A 22,881-nucleotide genomic window follows, 5' to 3' on the forward strand; every position below is an offset into this window, starting at 1 on the left:
GCAATGACTACAATACCATTGATTGAAAAAAAATCATATGAGTTTAAAAACTCAACCCAATCGAAATACTAGACTTCGATTCGATAAGCTCTGATGATAAAACTAAACTTAAAAAAAAAGTTTCAATTGTCTCATATATTTCCGGTATTGATAAGTAGAAAATAAAAGAAGTTTAGTGTTTCAAATAAAAAAGAAAAAAAATTAGATTTGCATATAAACATAACAATGAAGATGGAGGAATAAGAAGAGGGGGAGATAAAATGAAAGTTATATTTAACCAAAAAAGTTAAAAAGTAAGAATATGGTAAAAAAATTTAATATCTTATAAGAGATGGTATGGTCATTCTAAATCATTTGTTCTTTTAGATTTAAATTATATTAGTTTAGGGGGTTAAGTGAGATAGTTGAGGGAGAAAAATAATATTTTGAAAGTTGAGAGATTATTATCTACAATAACTCGAAGTTTTCTAGAGTTCAAATAGTTGAAAGAGTTTTATGTGATAACCCCATAGCTAGGGAGTTTTGTAAAATTAACCCTTTAAAATACTAACCTCCCTTTTAAAAAACAAACACGGCCCAAGTCATTCGGACCTTCTAGTCGAGTTACGTGGAACATATTTTTTATTAATAATTTTGATATTCAGTAAATTAAAGAAATTAAGTTCTATAATATGCGTTTTCCCCACTGAATTCTTTTTCCAGCACAGTAAAATAGTTGGTTGTAAACGGTGCTTCTCGTCCGTGCCCTAAAATTGAAGATGAGCTTGGCTCGACTCTGAGAAAGACGAGCTTCGGATTCTTGGATCGAGATTCGAGATCATGGCGAGAATTTGATGAGCTTGCCTTTTGATTCTCGGATCAAGATCGTCCGAACGTCGGCGTTGAAGAATCTGCTGAGAGTCGTACTGCAGTCATCAAGTACGCATACTCTTCTTCGTTTCTAGTCAAATAATTTAGATCTCGTACTAGGGTTTCTTGGGTTCTTGGTCCGGAATTTTGATGCCAATCTGAAATCGATGTTGAATTTCTTGCTGTTTCGTTTTGAGTTCTAGTCAAATCTTTCAGGGAGTCTTGTGCTCCGCGGCCAATTCTATTTTCATTTGTTTTAGTAATGATCACTCAGTTTGATTCAGTATAAGCGAACATTTAAAAAAAAATGTACTTCTCATCGGAAAAGAGGATGATCACCTTTATGCATACACATTGCAGAATATCTATGGAAAGTAGTCCAAAAGGAAAATTCTAATAAGAAAAGAAACCATACCATGAGGTAGGTCCTAAAGAAACCAACCGCGGATAGCGCGGTCTGGGGACGCAGTGGTAATGCTGCCAACATACCCAGGTACCTGGTTCGATCCCGTCTGCCTAGCTTGGAGTGTGGGATTTGAAGGTGGGACCTGGGGCTTACCCGATAGGGGTTGGGGGTTGATTTCGGGCTTCGGCTTGGGGATCCCCGTTCATTTCCGAAGAGGAAAAGACTATACTTTACATCTCCCTCAATCTCACTGTTTACTTCTTTTCTCTCCATCTTCTTCATACATTTCTAACATCTTGTGTGTAAGCAGAGGTTGGAATTGCTCTTTAGTATCTGGGGAGGTGGTTCAGTCCCATATTTCAATATGCTGGCAGGCAAAAAATTGATCCTAAGACTGCCAAAGGCAATGATGTATATCTTTTTCTCATTTTAAGGAGCTCAACCAGCTACCTGAGAATTGTGTGGTATCCCTTTGTGCAAGGGGATGCAATTAATTGTTTATGTTTATAATGTACATTGGTTTGATGATGCATAAACATAGTTTTGATCCATGTTAGCACAAAAATAATGTATATGAATGCCACTGGGTTGTGGCAATGTAACTTGTTTTCTATTGATTTTGTAAGAAAAGATGTATGTCAGAGATTCCTGTACATGCACATAAAAGAAGATTTCTATTTACAGAAAACGACAAGTCTTTTTTAGGATATTATGTGTAATCAAGTAGTAATGTATAAGAATGACTCGCCAAACGGAGAACTCGATGGTTTGGGTTTTAGTATAAATATTTATAAATCAAGGATTCTGTGTTTGCTTGAGCCATCTCACTTCTTGAACTGTGCAACCGTTTGGAAGAGCTGTGAATATAGTCGCAAATCTTGTAGATTTATGCTATCAATTTCCAGCAAAGAAAATGAGATTTGAATTGAATCTTATGAGCACTTAACTTTATCTAATTAATGTTAGTTATTAACTCTATAAACTAGCAATAAATCCTTGATCATGTTATATTCTTTTCCTATCAGGTCATTGTTAAATTATTGTGATCCTGTTAAGAGTATAAATGTTATCTCATTGCACAAATATGCAATTTGATTAAGATTATTACATTATACAGCTTATGCCTCCCGTTTCTGATGAGAAAACTGTCCTTAATACATATCCTAACTTGTAGGTTTTGCTTTTTCTTTTGTTGTGCATTTCCCTGACGAGGAATCTGGTGGTGTTTTTTTTCCTTGCAGATACCAATGCAAGTATTATATTCTTATAGATTGAAAATGGCGAACTGCAATAAGCCTTGCATGCTTAATTCTAAATTTTCTGTGATCAATGACTAAAACCATCTTGGTGCGTGTATGTCTTATTGGATTGTTGGAGTTCAGAAACATTCCTAGAGTGTGTGGATATGGCTTCCCCAATCCCCAGCAGCAGCAGCAATGAGAAAAGAAGTATTTTAAGACGGAGTCCCAGACATCAGACTCATGAGCTGAATGCCGGAACCACAGAACATGGGTCTAAAAAGGTCGGATTTGCTGGTTTTGAAAATATAAGCAATGAGAAAACAAGTAATTTAAGACGAAGTCCCAGAAAGCAGACTCATGTGCCACATTCTGGAACCACAGAAAATGAAGCTAAAAAGGTTGGGTTTGCTGGTCTTCAAAATGTAAGCAACGAGAAAAGAAGTAATTTAAGACAGAGTCCCAGACATCAGACTCATGAGCAGAACTCTGGAACCACAGAAAATGGATCTGAAGAGGTTGGGTTTGTTGGTTTTCAAAATATAAGCAACGAGAAGAGAAGTATATTAAGACGGAGTCCAAGACATCAGACTCGTGAGTTGAATTCCGGAACCACAGAAAATGGATCTAAAAAGGTTGAGTTTGCTGGTGTTCATAGTATCAACAATGAGAAGAGAAGAATTTTAAGACAAAGTCCCAGAAACCAGACTCATGAGTTGAACTATGGAACCATGGAAAATGGATCTAAAAAGGTCAATTTTGCTGGTTTTGAAAGTATAAGCAATGAGAAAAAAAGCTTTTTAAGACGAAGTCCCAGACATCAGAGTCATGAGCTGGATTCTGAAACCACAGAAAATGAATCTAAAAGTATAAACAAACCAGCAGATCATGGCGAACATGTTTTGCCAAAATTGGGAAAGGTAGACAGGAACAATGATTTAGCAAAGAGTTCCAGCAAATCTCCATGTGAGCAAAATAGAGATTCTTCTGAAGTGAAAGGCAGAAGATATCCCTTGAGGACTTCATTAGGCACTGCCAGAATTACTCAGTCAATATCAAAAACTGAGAACCAGCATGAGTTGGTTCCTAAACCACTCAATCTACTTAGAAGAAGAAGAAGAAGAAGAAGGAAGAAGGGAGATAAAGTAAAGAAAGCTTCAAAAGATGAATTTTTTGTGATCATGAAACGAGTAAGATACTTGTTGACACGAATGAACTATGAGCAGAATCTGATTGATGCGTATTCTGGCGAAGGGTGGAAAGGCCAAAGGTTTGAGTCCCCTTGAGCACCATTTAATATTTTTTTGTTTTTGGGGAAAATATCGTAGTGGTTTTATGCGTTTGGTTTCTTAATTTAGCTGATTGTTTTCATTAACCTGAAGGGGTTGTATGCCATAAACTACCATAAACTAGCCCAATTTATGTACTTCTGGGCCTGCTAACTGCTCTTCTGTCACTTATTGGCATTAGGTAATTTGATGAAGAGAACCATCTTTTCTATTATACTTATGAACATGGGAATTTTGGATGTAAAATCAAATTGATGTAAGGCATGATCTTATCAAATCTCAAATTGTTTTTGTTCTTTGTTCTTGAGCTCCATTAAAGTCCTTTTAGCACCTGGATCACCAAACTGAATCTACTGCTTATCCCTTTGCAGCCCCATCTTCATTAGAATTGAACCTTAAAGGACCTTTTCCGTTAGACTGAACTATTTCTGATATAAAAAATAAAATCTATAGTTGACATTATATTCCAAAAAATACCCCTAACCCTGATTTCCAAAATTTTTAAAATCAGGTGTAGGGGGTATTTTGCAAGATCAAATACTTATTTGAAATAAAACCCTAAAATCCACCCCTATAGTTACAGACAGCTTTTGAAAAATTTGTAGCAGACTTGTTATCATGGTTTTAAATGTCGGCCGACATGTCGGATCAGAGGCTGGAGCGACACAGATATGGCCATTTACTGTCGGATGTCGGACATATCCCCGATTTTCACTATCCGACATGAATTTTGCTGTCCGACATGAACCCAACATCCGTCAATTAGCTGTCAGAGGCTGGAGCTGACATTTAAAATTCAAGTCAGCCGTTATGGTTTTTTTAGGGAATTCGTCAAAGCAACCCTCTGTCGTTCCTAAAAAACATCCACTTTCTTAAGAATTCTCAAACACAAAATCATCCATAATTTTCTCCCAAATCTCTAGAAGCTGTAGATCAGATCTGAACAAGAGAACAGCGTTGCAAGGTTTGCACTTTATCTTTCTTTCACTACGGCCATAGCTGAATTGGTATTTAGATTGATGTATTAAGCATCCAACTTCCTCCGTATTCACTATCATCTTGCATGAACACCAAATTGAATATTTTGAATTCTAAGGCAACCTATGATTTCTATGTTAGTTTACAACAAACCAAATTGTCTCATAATTCTGTGGTTTGAATCTTTACTTTACATATAGTTCGTGTTAATCATATTGCTTAGGATCATTTTGGATTGGTTTACACATCATATTCTTGAAGTGTGGAGCTTTTAGGGTCCCTTTGCTACATCCTAGGATACATCAACATTAATTTACCTCCTATCCTGTAGGATTGTGAATTTTGATTACATTTCATCCACTGATGTGTTTGTTTCTTGCATTCTGTCTTGGTGTTTTCTTTTTATTGTAACACAGCTTAGGTTTGGGTTCATGCTGTAAGACAGTATGGGGACCTTTTGAAAAGTTACATTTGAACCTTCATGTGAAATAATAGGAGCCAGATTTGCACAAGAACTACCTCTTCTGATCATAGAATTTTCAGGAATCAGGATGTTGGGGAAGATAATAAACCTGCTTGTAGGAAGGAGTGGACAGCAGTGATCATGGGGATGCATGCGGGAATCTTTCCACAGAAAGATCATGGGTGCCCATTCAAGCATTGATAGACAGACGTTCTAATTAATGATTGCCTATATCACGAGGAAGAGCTGCAGATTTTGAGCTTGATTACTATGGTCATAGGAAGCATAATGTTAACCATTGAGAGGATGACATCACTAAGAGAGTCAAAGTAGAAGTCTTTTCCTTAGAGTGTACACTACATCCACAGTCCTTTAGTTACTCCTGTCCTGATGTGAATTTTTTTTTGGGTTTGTTTGTAGGCGGTTGGTGGGTGTGTGTGCGTGCGCGAGGGCGCTCGTGCGTGCACGCTGGGGTGGGGTGGTGGTGATTATTCAGGGGCTTTCTATATTCAACATAGTTGATGGCTGGACTAATGGAGGGATTTGTAACAAGTTTATTATGTAACATTTATATCTTTTACTCTGATAGAAAAATAAGATGCATATGAAACTGTGACTTGTTCCTATTTTCAGTTTCATCTATACTACCCAGAGTTAAATCACGCGAAGAATCGGCAGGACTAATGGAGGGATTTGTAACAAGTTTATTATGTAACATTTATATCTTTTACTGTGATAGAGAAATAAGATGCATATGAAACTGTGACTTGTTCCTATGTTCAGTTTCATCTATACTACCCAGTGTTAAATCACGCGAAGAATCTATTATATTTTGGGCCACTGTAACAGTGTCGGTGTCTTTGATTGAAAGTTACACGTTACCTTAGAAAGTTTTGAATCTGCGAAACCTTTTAAATTCAAGATACTTGTTCAGGTCTGTTGTGTTTCCTTACATTATGCCAAGTTACATGGATACAGATACGGGTGCGGGTACGGGTACTGGACATGGAAAATTTGTAAAAGTTAGGCACGGGGACACCGCTACACGTATGTGTAAATATAATAATAATAATAATAATAATTTACATGAGATCAAAATTATTATTTCATTTCATGTGTCGGAAATAAAATTCATATAATATTTTATGCTTCTTATCTACAAAATTAGAAAATTGCTCATTTTTTAACTTGATATTCAAAAGACTCTTGATAATGATAGTTTTGAACTGGGTACATGCTGAAATGAACCCAACTCATGTCTGATGAGTTTCAAGATTTGCATGTGAAGTGAGCATATACGTGCAAGAAGTATATGGCGAGTGTTCTAAATTAATACATGTATAAATAATTGAGTGTACATTTGAATTAGTGTATGCAAATATCCAATAAGTGTCCACTAAAGTTTCAGTGTCGGGTACACTGGTACGACACGAGTATGACATGGGTATGGCTCCAAATAGAAGTACGCACGCAATGTAGTCATTATGTAAAAGTGTTCAACCAACCTATCTGATCATGATGGTTCCATAACAAGTAGTTCTGGACATTACATTATCTAATAAAATCTAGTGATCTCTGTTTTTCACTTAAAAATTTTGACACAGTCACATCCATTACAGTTAGCAAGGGTTCTGAGAGCGTTTAAAGAGTAAATACAAAAAGTCAACTCATAGTTTGTTTTTTTTCCTATTGTAATAATTTACAGGAGAAAGAAACTGTTCATAGAGCTAATATTTACTGGTATTGTGTTAAAATTTTATCTATGTCACACAGTTAAATGTTGTTTTTGCATGATGAAAATAACATCTTCATGCATATTACAATTGCATCTTGCGTCTTGCTATTTAAGGTTTCTATTACCGGTTACATGGCGTGTCCTCTTCAAAAGTTGTAGTTAATGAACTTTCTTCTTCTGCATCTGTACCTGAGTTGGAAAGCAGAATTATTTGAATATTATTACTGGCATCTGCTGCTTTCTTTTTATTTATATTTCTGTTTCCAACCTATCAGTGCAGATAAACTAAGACCTGAGAAGGAGCTTGAAAGAGCCAAATCTGAAATTGTGCGTCGTAAGTTTAAAATACGCGAACTGTTTCGGCACCTTGATTCTTTGTCTTCTGAAGGAAGGATCGAGGCATCTCTATTTGATTCTGAAGGGCAACTTAACAGTGAAGATGTGCGCAAACCCTTACCCTCACTAAAATAGTTCGAAACTTTTCTACTCTTTTTCTATTGTAGTACTATTCTATTAAGAGTTCTTTGGGGACGCTTCAACCATGAACTAATATGCAAACCATCTGCCTTATATCAGATTTTTTGCGCCACATGTGGTTCAAAAGACTTGTCTCCTGATAATGATATCATTCTTTGTGATGGACTTTGTGACAGAGGCTTTCATCAAAAGTGCTTAAATCCTCCTCTGTTGAGTGAAGATAGTAAAGTCAAAACTTCTAAAATTTTACGTTCTTTTGATGTTTCAGATAGAAGTTAGCCCTTCTCACGTATTTGATATTATGCTGATTGCTTTTTCCAGTTCCTCCAGGCGATGAAGGGTGGTTATGCCCAGCCTGTTGTTGCAAGATAGACTGCATTAAATTATTAAACGAGCTTCAAGGAAGTAATTTATCTATTAAGGATACATGGGAGGTAAGTAATAAGTGACAGTTGCTTTCCTTGTCCTCGCAGATTTTTTTGGTGTGGAATCCTTTGTTTTGTCCTTCTTCTTGCAATCCTTTATAGGGACCAGGAAATTCTAGCTGAAAGGATTTCATTATTTATGTGTGCAGAAAGTATTTCCTGAGGTAGTTGCCATGACCAATGAAGATAAAAAACGTGATGACTTGCCATCAAATGATTCAGAAGATTATGATTATGGCTCAGATGGTTCAGAAGTTGATTTTGAACGATCGGGCTCTACTTCCTCTGAGGATGATTCAGACGATGATGATTTTGATCCTAATGATTCAAATGTTGATAAAAGTGTTCCTAAATATGGATCAAGTTCAGATGAATCAAACTTTAAATCAGATTCTGCTAAGTTCTGTATTGAACTTAGAAAAACTTTACGTGCTAAGAAAGATTCTGCACCCTCTGTGCGGAACTTGAAGCCTATTGCCAACTCTGGTGAAGGAACATGCACAGTAGACATTTGTAACTCTGAGATTCCTTCTGTTCTGGAACCAGGATTGGACCAAGAGAATTTGCTAACATCAGGAAAAAGGAATCTCGAAAATTTTGAACTCAAACATTTGTCTGATGTAAGTTTTCCTTCCATAGATATGCTATATAGGTTTGCTATTGCTCACAGATCAGTGTAAGATTCTTGCTGATGCTCATTTTGATTTAGATATGCTATATAGGTTTGCTATTGCTCACAGATCAGTGTAAGATTCTTGCTGATGCTCATTTTGATTTTTCATCATCTTTTCTGATGCAAATTAATTCTTGGACAAACCTTAAAAGAAAACAGTACAAGTGTCATTGGTTAGGTTATTACTTTTAGGATAAGCATTAACCTTGCTTGACAATCTAGTGTTGCATAAATGAATTGTAGTTGACATCCTTGCCCTTTAGAGATCATATTTCCTGTAAATCTGAGCTTTCAAATCCTTCCTTTTCAACTTCCACTAATGCTTGCTGACCCTCTTCTTCTTCCTTTCAGTCCAAACCTGAGTCCTCGTCCAAGGTCCTAGTTATATTTTTCTCATGCATTCAGCTCTATATCTGTGTATATGTATGTGTATGTGCATGTCTATGTGTATATATATGTGTGTGTATGTGTATGTACATGTTTACACACTCTACATACATGATTTTATGACTTTTTTTTTCAGTCAATGTATAACATTTGAGAATTTTATAAAGATGGATATGCATGTGAAGTTCTCGCTTTGGCGTGAAATCAAAACCCTAACTCTATCTATTTTTCCTAGTTCTCGTTTCCTCTCTTTATTTCCCAAATTAAATTGACCAAACCCAGCCCTATCCTAATCCCTAGCTCCTGTACCTCCCTTTCTACCTTTATATTTCTTCGTCCCATGTAAAATGGTAGAATCGCTCCTAGTCCGTGTGTATCATAATAATAAATATGTATTACTCTTCCATCCAGTTTTGGTATTTGTGTGGATCATCTAAGACTTTAGGGTTTTAGATGGAGCAAAGAGGTGGGACAGCAGCAGGTGAGGGTGGCAGTTGGTTGGAGATTTAGGATTAGGCTAGGATTTGTTCATATGGAAATTTAAGAAATATAGGAGACGAGCTAGATAAGGATATTAGGATTAGGGTGTTGATTTCACATCAAAGACATGGACAACCATCTTGGTATTCTCATCGTTCAATTTCAACTTAAGCAAAGAGTCTCTCTCTCTCTCTCTCTCTCTCTCTCTCTACTCACCCACGCCCACACACACACACATATGTATAAAGTAGGAATTTAAGATAAGCTAAAGTAGAATCTGACCTGCATCATTTATGACCCTTTATATTGACAGTTTTTTTAAAGAAGTGTGTCAACTGTAGAGTTGTATGTCTCATTTTTAGCTTCGGTAAGTAGTTTTGTTGCTCTGAACTGACCTTTATTGCTCCAGTTATGGATGTTTTCTTGCAGCTGCACACAAGAATTCAAATTTCAGCGACTCTTTCCTTTTGTTCATCTTTTATGCCCATTTCACTGAGCTAGTCTACCTTCTTAAGCTGTTCTAGCTCATATCTCTTTACTAGTTACTTCGTAGCTCGCTGCATAAATGCTCAATTGATGGTACATCTGACTGAGTTCAAAGCTTTTTGCTGGGCAACTTATCATAGTGATCAACATATCATGAAACCGAGTTAAATGTCTTAACAAAAAAGTTCCATTTTATGAGCAGTTACATGAACTTTTTGTTGGAGAAGTATCATGTTGACGCTCACTGTCAGCAGTCCATTAGTTTAAACAAATAAGTAGCTTCCTCCAGGTTTTTTATTTTCGTTTTCCTGATTCTACGATCTTACCAGATACATATAGTCGACCATGCTATTAGCATTTACGTGCCAAGCTCCAGAGAGAGGTTTTGTTATTAACTTCATATGTTTTTTAAAAGGTGAAGTTGTGTTTTCGAGAAGGTAGAGATCTAAATTAGTCAGGATAATGTTCATTAAACTTCTTTATTACTTTTGAGTAGTTTAGATTCTTGAAGGCAGTTTTGGGAAATTGTTTTAACATAAAGATCAAGAACTGATTGTTTTTTCATAATTTGGCTGATTAGATGATGTTTGAATGATTATCTGAATTATTCTTTCACTTACCCACTGCTCTAAAAGGGGAGTCACTCTTTGTAGAAATGACTTTGATAGGCTTTCACTGCAGTGCTTGTGGTTTAATTCTGCCACCCTCAAAAGAAAAATTTATGCACCAATTTGGTCTCTTTCGTACATACTTTTCAGAATGTTATGCTAGAAACGTCAGAACGAAAGAAATTTTTTGGGTAATATGAGGTTTGTTCATTGTAGCATGACTAACGTTTGTTTTAATTCGAGGAGATAAAAAAACAGCAATCTTCTTGTGACTCCTCTCTGTTATTCTAGTACTTATGCATGTAACTAGATAGCCCTAGGGCATCTATACAGTGCAGTTAATTGCATATTGCTTTATTTATTTATTTATTTCTCATGTTATCACTTCCTCCTGGGGAATTCTCTATAAACCTATCATTTGGGTTGTTTTTTTCATAACTGAACACCTATATTTGTATGGACTTCCCATGTTCATGTTATAACAGCACTGTGTATATAAATTTTGTTTTCTCCATAGACAACACATAAAAATAAATAATTTCATTTGTATTGTAGGAAACATATGAAACATCTCCTTCAGATTCAAGTGAAGATGAAAACTGGTCTGAATCAGCTGATATAAATATGCCAAACAGAAGAAAGAAATATGCAAATAGGAAGGAGCCTTATGGACCATCAAACGCAAATACTAGAACTGTTAAGAGCTACAAAAATTCGAAAAATGTTGTAGGCATGCCTACTGAGGTTGACATGGTAAGAAAATCACTTATAAATCTTCCACAGGTTTCACATGTTCATGAAACTACTCCCAGCAAAACATATCCTGCACTGGACGCAAGTGCTATGGAGCATGTAGAGCACCATGGTTGTTCGGAGCCTGGTTCTATCGAGTTTTCTGTATCTACATCTAAAAGCTTTAGTGAAGCAGCTAGAAAGGTATGATTTGAGCATAAATGTATGTTCATTATGTTTTTCATCATCTTCATGATGTCCTGTTAAAGTTGGGTCTTCTTTGGAGAATGATTTGAGTGGGAAAATCTCTACCAGCAATTGACCCATTTTTTGCGACCCCGTACATGACTTAGATCCTCCATTACTTTGTGCAAAATTTTTAACCAAGGTAAATATGAGCAAGAAAGGGTGATATCATAGTATCCTACTATCTACTAGGTAGAACCCATACCTCATCGTACTGCATTTTTAAGATTTCCCAATACCTACTATCTACTAGGTAGAACCCATACCTCATCGTACTGCATTTTTAAGATTTCCCAATACCTATGTCTTCTCTCTCTTCACTTTTTTTTTCTTTCATTAATCCATGAACTCATGAAAACCTCTCACTATAAATCATTGTCTCTTGCACCACTCATCACCTCCACCTCCTGTTGGATTTGTGGTGGGGAAGCATGAACTCATGAACCCCTATGCCTCGACCTCCCTTTAGATCGCACCGCTGCCCCCACTGTAGTGGGAGGCAACATGACAGTGGTGGGGTGTGGATGGGTTCATGGGTTCATGAGTTTTAAGCATAAAGATATCAATTAAACCTAAAGGTAACAATTTTCAAACGAAAGGTAATACTTGTTATATAAGGGAAAAAAGTAACAAACATACAAGTAAAACTAAAAATATAAGTAAAACTAAATAAAAGTAATGTAATGTTGGCTCATGGGTTGAGTGTTAGGATTGTTCCTTTGATTCTTTGTATAACTTCATGAGAATTAGATAGAGTCAGAGATCTATTATGATTAGGAGATTGTGTCTTATCATAATTAGTAGTTTGTATCCTATTCTAATTAGGAAGTTTGGTTAGGGATAGAGTTTTGATTTTCCTATATATATTCTTCTATTATTGGAGGAAAAAAGGAGAGGAGAGAGCCAATATTCTTGTAATATAGGGTTATCAAAGGGCGTAGCCTGATTCAAGAATATTGTGCAAGAGGCGAGGATTTCGTGGTCTTTATCCGTGTAAAATATTACAATATTAGGAGAGGGTTTCACAGTCTTTGTCCATTCAAAAGATTGTAAGAAGTGAGTTTTGGAGAGAATACGAGAGTTGATTATGTAAGTGAGATTGAGAGACGAGAGTGATTGGTTCCTCTTGTAGTTCTCCCTGATACATAGTGAATTTTTCGTATTGTTGCTCTGTGGATGTAAGTCGAAGTTGGTCAACCAAACCACGTAAATCTTGGTGTTTTTTCTTCTTAATTGTGGTCGTTTTCTATCTAATTGATTGTGGGTTGGCTTTCAAGTTGCGGAGTACGTGGGGAGACTAAAATTTTTCAACAAGTGGTATCAGAACGATGATGATGAATTGGGAGTTAGTTTACAAGATAGAGGTCGAAGATTGGCGTTAAAAGAATCAAGATGAAGAAAAAAAAGAAAAAAAAAGAAAAATATCTTTAGTGGCGGAGGTTCAGCGGAGACGTCCGAAGATAGGTCGGAGGTGACGAGCTGGTGGTCAAGGATGGCAGGCATAAGCGTTGTCGACATAGGCGTGGCCAGTGAGGAAATCCGTCGAACGGTGCTGGAGCAGCAATGAGATGGTGGCTAGCTGGTAGCGCGTCAGCAGTGGCAAGTTGCAAGAACAGCGACAGAATTTGTTAGATCGGTGGTGTTTGTCGGTGGTTTTTCTCAGTGAGATGGCGTGCACTAGTTTTGATTGCAGAAACACATGAGACAAGGCACGTGAGGGGACTTGAGTTAGGTGGGTCTACGTGAAGGAATTTTTAGGATGGTCACGTGAACATGAATCCAAGTGGGAATAGGATTCATGTGAGGATTCGATGTATGGCTGAAATTAGAGTTTGGTGTATGGATTTATTTTTAAATTCAGATCAACGGCTAAGGTTGATTATTGTGTAGATCAGCGAATCGAAGGCGGAACACGACGATCCTGGAGTTGATTTCTAGATTTTGGAGTGCTGTAAACACGATGGAAGAGTTTAATTTTTCAGATTATGCTCAAATTAGCCAGAAGATAGAGGAAAGCAAGGTTTTAAATGTCGCATTCGGGTTCATGTCGGACGATAGAAATCCATATCGGATAGCGAAAGTCGGGGATATATCGGGAGACATGGACTAAATATCTGATTGCCATATCGGATAGTGCGCATATGTATAATATCATGTCCTAAATGTAATCTAAGCATTCTTAAATTCAATATAAACATACTTTATAAATTCTAGAGGCAGCGTCGGTGATGGGTGGATTCCGACGTCGTAGGGAGGCAGTACCGACGACGAGACCTCACAAGGAGGCAGTGCCGGGGCTCTTCTTCTTCGTCTGCTCAGGATCCTTCGGATGAGTCACCGACCACCCTCTTCCTTTTATCCCGGCGACGGGATACCCTGCTGTCCTCGGGTTCGGTTGGGGTTCAGATTTCGGGGCGTAACAAGAGATGGATGACGGAAGTCCAAGATGGAGGTGAGGAAGGGTGTCGTCCACGAAAGGAGTGATCGGTTTTCAAGTTCGCTGTAGCCCTAAATTTTCTCTTTTCTTTCTATCAGGTTCATAAGAAACCCTTAAACATGAGAATGGGTCAAATAGGTTTGGGTTTTTATCACTAAACCAAACCCGATAACAAAAAACAGATCTAAAAAAAGTCAATATCATCCGATTTTTCAAGGCTAAAAAATCAGCCGATATGCCTGATATGGTCCCGATATTTTTGATTTGGCCCTGAAAACCAACATACGAGTTGAGAACGTCCATGTCGTGTCGCTCAAGCCCTCAAACCGACATGTCGACCGACACGTTGGACATGTCGACTGACATTTAAAACCTTGGAGGAAAGTTCTAATGGTGGTGACGAGACAAATCTGATGACAGATAATGTGAATCACGGGTGAGACTGGTATAGAGAACTAGACATGGTTCTAGTAGTAGAGTTGTTAGCATGCAATCATTCAGGATCATTGCAAGAGCAGAAGTTGGTTGGTGTGTAGCCTCAATGAGGATAATGCAAGTGGGCACTGTCGAGTGACACACATGCTGATGGGGATGGTGACATTAGACTTGTAGAGGTGTAGGAGAATGAGTGTTCATATTCTGTCCAAGCCAAATAATGGAGGAGATGAAAGCATCCGACGACTCGTAGTGTGGAGTAGGAAAGGTGCACCGATATAGTTTGAGACGAGCGATGCAGGTGGAGCAGAAAGACAACAATCAAGGAGAGGCTATTGTCAGCCTGAAGTTTGGAGGACAAGCATGGTTGATTTGATTCTAATGTTAGAGGTGACGAAGATCTCTTGATGCGTACAAATGAGGTGGAAGCACCACAACGAGGTAGATGAAAGTGAGGGTCATGGGGGGCATCCAGGTTGGAGTATGTGTTCCAATTAGGAGTGCAAATGATTTTGATTGAAGTACAAAAGAAGCAGAAGACGGTAATAGGAGATGCAAGGTTTCAATATGGTAATGGTAGATCTTCTAGGTGGCTTGGGAATCAAATCCAAGGTGAAGATTATTAGGATTGTGTCTTTAATTCTTTGCATAACTTTATGAGAATTAGATAGGATTAGAGATCTATCATGATTAAGAAATTGAGTCTCATCATGATTAGAAGTTTGTATCCTATTCTAATTAGGAAGTTTGGCTAGGGGTTGGGTTTTGGTTTTCCTATATATATTTTGCTATTATTGGAGGAAAAAAGGAGAGGAGAGGGAGCCAATATTCTTGTAATTTAAGGTTAGCAGAGGGCGTAGTCTAATTCAAGAATATTGTACAAGAGGCGAGGGTTTTGTAGTTTTTATTCGTGCAAAATATTAAAATATTAGGAGAGGGTTTTGCAGTCTTTGTTCGTCCAATAGATTGTAAAGAGTGGGTTTTGGAGATAATATGAGAGTTGATTATGTATGTGAGGTTGAAAGATTGAGGGACGAGAGTTGAGTAGTTCCTCTTGTAGTTCTCCTTAGTAAATAGTTGATTTCTCGTATTGTTGCCCCGTGGATGTAGGTCAAAGTTAGTCGACCGAACTACATAAATCTCGGTGTTCCTTCTTCTTGATTGTGATTGTTTTCTATCTTATATGTAAGCCTAAAAATATCAACTAAAGCTAAACGTAACACACGTTTTGAACTAAAGGTAAAAGTTTTAGAACTGAAGGTAACAATTTAATAATTAAGGGCATAATAAACTGAAGGTTGAGGCAAAGGGGTTCATGGATTCATGTTGTCCCACCATGGACGCGAAGAGAGGCGGCAGGAGACATCGATTTATTGTGAAAGGGGTTTATGGGTTCATATGAGAGAGAAAAAATAAAAAAGATAATGAAGAGGTAGAAGATATGGGCACTTTGGGGAGTTTAAAATGCACATGGGCTAAAGGGGAAGAGTGATTATTGAGACCTCTAAACAAGGGGGTTGAGGCAATTTTCCTCAAATTATAATATCCAATTTACATGCAATTTATTACAGTATTGTGTTAAAAAGTGGAGTTTCTGATGCCTATATTTCATGAGACAAATAGATATCTCTTCTATTTTTAGGAACATCTATGCTTCTGCAATTCGATTCTTTGAACTTGCGATTCTGTGATGGCTTTGGTGTGTGACATGATAATCAAGTTTTGATCTGGTTCATCCTTACTTTTGATGGCCATATTTGATACTTACAAATTACTAACTTCTATTGCAGAAACTTTGTGAAATTTTTCAAAAAAACCAATACCCTACAAGGGCAGAAAAAGAAAGCCTAGCAAAAGAACTTGGTCTCACTTACCAACAGGTATAATTTAATATTTTATTTTCACCTTTTACAGATAAATAAACATTGCCATTTCCTGTGTTTCTATACTTACAGGTGCAGAGATGGTTTATAAATTCACGACATAGCTTTTGTGCGCCTACCAAGGAAGCTTCTCCTAATGAAGTCCCCTCAGCAAGTAACGATATTGCTGCTACCAACGAGAATACTAAATGCATTAATGAAGTAGGTAAAGACGGACAGGAGGCTGTAGCTCGTCAATTACTGGTATGTTATGTTCAGGTCGAAGAATCTTACTGGCCAACTTATTATAATTATCAATTTAATCATGAAACTAACTTAAATGTCATAACAAAAAAAGTTCCATTTTTGTAAATAATTATTTCAATCTTTTTGTTGGACATGTATGATGTCGAGGCACTCAGCAGTAGCATGTTAGTTTGGAAATTAAGTAGCTTCCTCCAGGTTTTAAATGTCATTTTCCTGATTTAACCAGATACATAGTCAGCCATGCTACTAACATTTATATGCACTGCTTCATAGAGAGAATAATTTTTTTTGGATTGATTTCATGTATTTTATTAAAGGGAAGTTGTGTTTCATAGAAGGTTATCTTAATCAGGATAATGTTCGTTAAGCTTTTCTATACTTTTGTGTAGTTTGTATTCTCAAAGGCAGCTTTGGGAAATTAGTTTAACATATTGATCAAGAATTGAATTTTCTTCCATGTTTTGTCTGATTAGTTGATGTTTGAATGATGACCTGAGTATTTCACTTATCCGCTGCTATAAAAAGTGGTTTATTGACATGACTTTGATTGGCTTTCATTGCAAGTCCACTTTCATTTTGTTGTCATACTTTAAAGGAACTACTGAAAAAGTTATGTATCTGTTTTGACTCTTTGTAGCATACTTTTCAGGATGACATGTTATACATGTATAAATGGAAAATAACTTTTGGATAATATGAGTTTTATTTGGTCTGTTTATTGCAGCATGCCTAACTTTTGTTTTAACCATTTGAGATAAAAGCACAGCAATCTTCTTGTAACTCCTCTCTAGTATTATAGTAGAAGTTTGCCTATGCACACTAGCTATAGCCCAAGAGCGTCTACCATGCAATTAATTGTGAATTGCGTTATTTGTTTTTTCTCTTATTATTCATTATTCATTATTCATGTTGCCACTTTTTCCTTAGGAGAGCTAAATGTGCAAACCTTACCTATCATAAATGAATGCCTGCATATTCATTGTCTTCTCATTTCATGTTTCTCAGACCAACTCCTTCAGTTTCAAGTTTGTTATATCAACTCTATGTGTCTAACATTTTTTCCTCCACAACACGAACACACATACGTATATATGTGTGCGCGTGTGTATATACATAATCTTTTATATTGTAGGAAGCATATGGAATTTCATGTTCAGATTCAGGTGGTGATGAAGACTGGTATAAATTAGTTGATATGAATATGCCATATATAGGAGAGGAATATGCCAACCGAAAAGAGCATGACGTACCAACAAAAGGAAATGCTCGAACTGTGAAGAGCTATGAAAATTCTGAAAATGTTGTAGGCATGTCTAGTGAGGTTGATGCAGGAAGAGAATCAGTGATTGATCTTCCACAGGTTTCACATTTTCAAGAAACTGCTCCCATAAAGGCACATCCAGCACCAGACATATATATATATATATATATATATATATATAGATACACGTTGTAATTTGTCATCATCTTCATCATCATCATCTCCTTTCTAATTTGGTTCTTTTCTGGAGCATGACTGGAGTGGAAAAAAGATCTCTTTGAAGGATTGACCCTTTCCCCCGACCATGTACCCGACTTAGATCTTCCAGTATTTGGCAGGAAATTCTTAATCCAAGTAATTATGAGCAAGAAAGGGGAATATCATAGAATCTGCTAGGTAGAACCCATATCATAGAGTCCGCTAGGTAGAACCCAGACCTATGAGTTGAATGCACTTGACTAGGGGCATTATTACTTAGTTAAGAAATTTGATAAAAGATAATAATGGTTATGCTTTTAATAATTCTAATGTTCAATTTAATTGCAATATGTTACAACCTTGTTTTTAAAAGTCATGTTTCTGATGCCCATAGCTATACTACTATATTAAAAGGCAAAGAACACAATTTTGAATGATTGGTGGACATGCCCCTTTTTTTAAATTGTAACTACAGGGGAAAGTTGTTATTTTACAAAGAGTGAGAGAGAACAAAAAAGGTTTTTACTAACACATGCGCACTCTATACAATATGAAATTATTTACCATATTTTAAAAAGGGTTTTCTGACATTAATCCTTTAAATATTTCATATATTCAAATTACTCCCTCAAATCATTGAAATTGCTTCTAGATCCTTAATTTCTAAGTTATTTCAACTAAGAGTTTCCGTAGTAACTAGATGGATTAATTTGAAACAAGTGATGAGAGGGAGTCCTAATAGCAATTTCAATGATTTGAGGATTAATTTCAAATTTTGCAAATAGATTAATGATTTTGTAGACTAATTTTATAATAACTTTCACTATTGAGAAATCTAATAGTAACTTTGTTTACTTGAGAGGCTAATTTCAAACTATGATAGATTTAAGGGACTAATATAAAAAACCCTTAAAAAATAAAAACATGCAACAAAAACATGGTTTCATTTCGCGTGCATTTACACATTTCTAGTACTATTGTATAAAGGAATTAGTGGGGGTAGAAAAAGTTGGAGGAATGGAGGACATGTCCTCAATTCCAATTGTATTTGGGAGGGGTAATTTGTAATGTCATATTATACACATTTTCCCCTTTCCTTTCATTTCTCTTTCCTTTTTCTAGAACATTCCTAATCATAACAAGAGTATATAACGACAACTAAGGGTGCACAAAATATCTGTACCGTATCCATTAGGATACAAGTATGGTATCTATAAAAGATATAATATAGTTACGAATACAAGATATGTAATGAATATCTGTATTCCTATTCGAAATATCCAAACATATGTTGGGCATTGAGTTATAATCGTCTTAATCCGTGGATTGATGGATTTGAGGTTAATTTTGATGATCAAGAGATTTAACCTTAGCTTTTCAGATATAGCGAACACATCAAGTAACTCTCTTTTGTCGTATGAACTATATTGTTTTAATATTATATGAGCTGTATTTTTTTAATGTTAAATGATTTTCTAATATCCATTTTATATACCCATGCATATCCCCGTATATACGCATTTATATCCGTATCTATATCCGATTTTAGCGGGTTTGGATGAGTTTTCATTATTGACACCTATTCATATTTGTATACGAAATTGATAAGTGGATATGGATGTGATAAATATCATATCCGAGCTGTGTCCGAACCGTTTGCTCCCCTAACTACAACTCACTAATTAAATATCTCTCACATTGAATGTTACAAGAGATAAATATGAAACAATGAGTTCTTTTTAAAAAAGATCATTAAATATAAATAAATATAAATACAACAATTAAAATTTTGATTTGTGTTCTGGTATAAATATCATCAAAAGTTAAAATATATCTATACACCTAGCTGAAAATAATCACATATAACAAATTGAAGATAAAATATGAAAATATCTAAAATGTTATTTGAGATTTTATTGAAAATTATCCATCAAATTGAGATTCACCTTAATTTCTTTTTTGAAATTAAATTAGGTCATCACTGAAATTGAAATATATGTCATAGCTAATTTTGAATAATGTAATATAAAATGATTCTACATCAAATGAACAAATACCGGAAAAAGGTCTTTAAAAAAATTGAAACTTTAGTGTATTAAAGTGGTTCTTTTTATTAAAATATTAAGGTAATTAAATTTTAATGTGTTGCACATGCATTTGCACGTGTAATAATGCTAGTATTCCATGAGGTAAATATCTTAGCTTTCAGCCTCTACTGTTGGATAGTGCCTAGTCATACCTTTCCCATGTTCTGGAAACTATGCATTATGGGTACATCTATCATGAAGCCATACTCGTAGCAGACACCAATGCTTCCTTGGACACCCCTTGGATGTGAACATACATATTCCATTGCTTCTTGAGTTATATAAAACATGTTTTAGTTTAACACAATCATTCTTGGATTATATCCTACTGTTGATATGCACTTTATGTATATTATATATTGATACTTGAGATATGTATTTATCTTAATTTATACACCAAGGACTATAAGTGAAAATGATATAAATTATTGACTTGTATGAAGTTTAGATAGTTTCTTAAGGATCTAACTTTTGTATAAAATTAGAGGGCTAAGTCATAAACATGTATGGCAGGTTAAAAAAAAACATAAGTGTAATAGTTATATGTTTTTATTTTCAAAAATAATAGTTTGGATTCCTGAAAGCATGAATATGTGTGTGTGTATGTATATATATCTCAAATGCATTTGCACGTGCAATAATGCTAGTATTCGTACATATATATAGCTGACAGCCTATTTTGCAAAATGGGCTGGCAATCCTATGCCATGTGAAATCCCTGCTAATCACATCGGTGTGAGGTTCACATTGCGGTGGATTGACTGCCTATTTTGTAAAATGGGCTGTCAGCTGATAGCTAGTTTCCTCTCTCTATATATAATCATTTGGTGAGACCTATCTTGCTAGTCACATCAAAAGGAGTGGATGTTACCACTCTTTCTTGGTAGCTCAGCAAAATGAGCCTCCACCTCATATCTATCATTCCCGTGTGTGTGTGTGTATATATATATATATAGAGAGAGAGAGAGACAGAGAGAGAGAGATGGATTTACTTGGTACGAAGCACACAAACTTGGTGATCGGTAGTTAGGTGACTCATTCTCATCCACTCATTCGAAGGGTCCCCACTTGAAAATAACTACCCCTTAATTATGCAACTCATGTGCACCTGGCCCTCCTTTTAAGAAGTGAATGAGAATCAGTCACATCACTATTAAGTACCAAGTTTGTGCTTAGTACAAAGCATTCACATATTTCATGTATATTGAATATCATGTTTGTGTCGCCACACCCTACAGTTTGAAGATTTTCCTTATCCCGTTTCCAAACCCATGTCGTGTCAGTGTCCACATCTGTCCCTTATCAGCTTTCAAATTCTTTGTCCAACAAATTATGACCAAGAGAAGGGATTTCCAAAGAAATCTAGTGTATGAGGAGGTCTACTTGCAAACTCATGATATCAGATCAAGGTGGGGAGTTTCCAGATTAGATAGGAGAAGACTCGGACTTACTATCTGGCTTTACTCATATTATGACATGTATATCTACTTGTAGACTATCTGAAGGCATTAAGGTAGATGTTGCTTGTACTATCAGTGATATCTCTGCTTTTGCAATTGATTGTTTGAGCTTTCATTTCATTGATGGCTGGCATGTGGCTCACAACCCAAGTTTGATTCTAGTTATTGCTTGCCTTCGATGAATATATTTGATATTTACAAATTACTTTCTCCTATCGCAGGGGCTTCACGAAAGTTTTCAAGAAAATCAATACCTTACATGGCAGAATAAAGAAAGTCTATCACAAGTACTTGGTCTCACATACCAACAGGTATGATTCAACATGGGCTAATTGTGGATAGGCCCCCAGTGCTATCGCCCAATTGCGTACATACACCTGTAGTTCTTTTGTTGCAGTTAGTCAGATAGACCCCTGACTGAGCTTTTTCTTTTTCTTTTTAATTGTTTTACCCTCAGAGAAAGAGAATTGTTTTTTGACAAATAGACCTCCTGAGTGTAAAAGAGTCAAAAAATTTTCACTCAGGGGTCTATCTGTACAGGGGTCTATCTGCAATTTACCCTTTAACATTTCATATTGGCTTTTTACTGCTAAAAATATCACCACTAACTTCCTGCGTTCAACACTTTACAGGAGCATGGATGGTTTATGGGTTCACATAGCATTTGTCTTTCTACTAACGAAGCACCACTTAATGGACTCCCCTCACCAAATAAAGATAATTCTGCCACCAATGAAAATATAAGAGGCATTAATCTTAATTATAGTGGTGGCAGTATCAGTCCGATGTATGCTACCGAAGGAATTAAGAGAAAAAACCCAATATCTGATGAACAACTAAATGTTGGAGATGAGCAATGCAGCATGAGCAAAGTAGATAAAGAGCGGGAGAAGGCTGTAGCTCGTGAACTGAGGAAGATGAAAAAACGCAGATAGGCAGCCATTGAGTGGTTTGATGATGAAATCTTTCTAGAGTCAAGGATGGTGGGTTTTTTCTTTTTTTTTTCACCAATGAGGAGCATTTTGATGCATCATTTTGAGCATTCTTAAAACGCTTAGAAAACCCATGTGAATCTTGATACAGAGAACTGTTGCTTTGGGCCAACTACTTAGTATTATAAGATGCATATTTCCTTGTTCATGGTTTCCCTGGAAGTTGGTACATGATGCAGCAATGGATTTGCATTTGAACGTGGAATATTCTCACTTGTGTTGCTTCGTTCACGAAAATTGAACTGCATGAGGACCAGGGATTTGTTCATACATTTGGTTTTCTGTAGTGAAAACAGTTGTATACAAGCCCAACGCTGCCGTGCTGATGGTCGTCGTATTATTAATGCAGAATTTAACGGTCGTATTGTTAATACAGAGTTACGCTTGTTGAGAATTTTAATGGTTGACGC

At 36.2% G+C, this 22,881-nt stretch overlaps 1 protein-coding gene across 3 annotated transcripts; it reads left to right on the forward strand.

The window, feature by feature from the left end:
- LOC109848983 (homeobox protein HOX1A-like) lies at positions 693–22,626 on the forward strand. 3 transcript variants are annotated; one of them, XM_020418736.1, is made up of 11 exons: positions 694–918; positions 2,497–3,763; positions 7,234–7,399; positions 7,535–7,658; positions 7,757–7,869; positions 8,010–8,480; positions 11,050–11,430; positions 16,135–16,224; positions 16,300–16,470; positions 21,701–21,790; positions 22,112–22,626. In XM_020418736.1, exons 2-11 carry the CDS (start codon positions 2,661–2,663, stop codon positions 22,412–22,414), a joined length of 3,012 nt encoding a protein of 1,003 aa, XP_020274325.1. In that variant the 5' UTR covers positions 694–918; positions 2,497–2,660; the 3' UTR covers positions 22,415–22,626. The 3 variants fall into 3 exon arrangements, with proteins under 3 accessions (XP_020274328.1, XP_020274325.1, XP_020274326.1); XM_020418737.1 differs by having other exon boundaries at positions 11,278–11,430; XM_020418739.1 differs by lacking the exons at positions 16,135–16,224; positions 16,300–16,470 and having other exon boundaries at positions 693–918.

The sequence above is a fragment of the Asparagus officinalis genome, chromosome 7, assembly GCF_001876935.1.
Source record: "Asparagus officinalis chromosome 7, Aspof.V1, whole genome shotgun sequence".
Taxonomy (NCBI): domain Eukaryota; kingdom Viridiplantae; phylum Streptophyta; class Magnoliopsida; order Asparagales; family Asparagaceae; genus Asparagus; species Asparagus officinalis.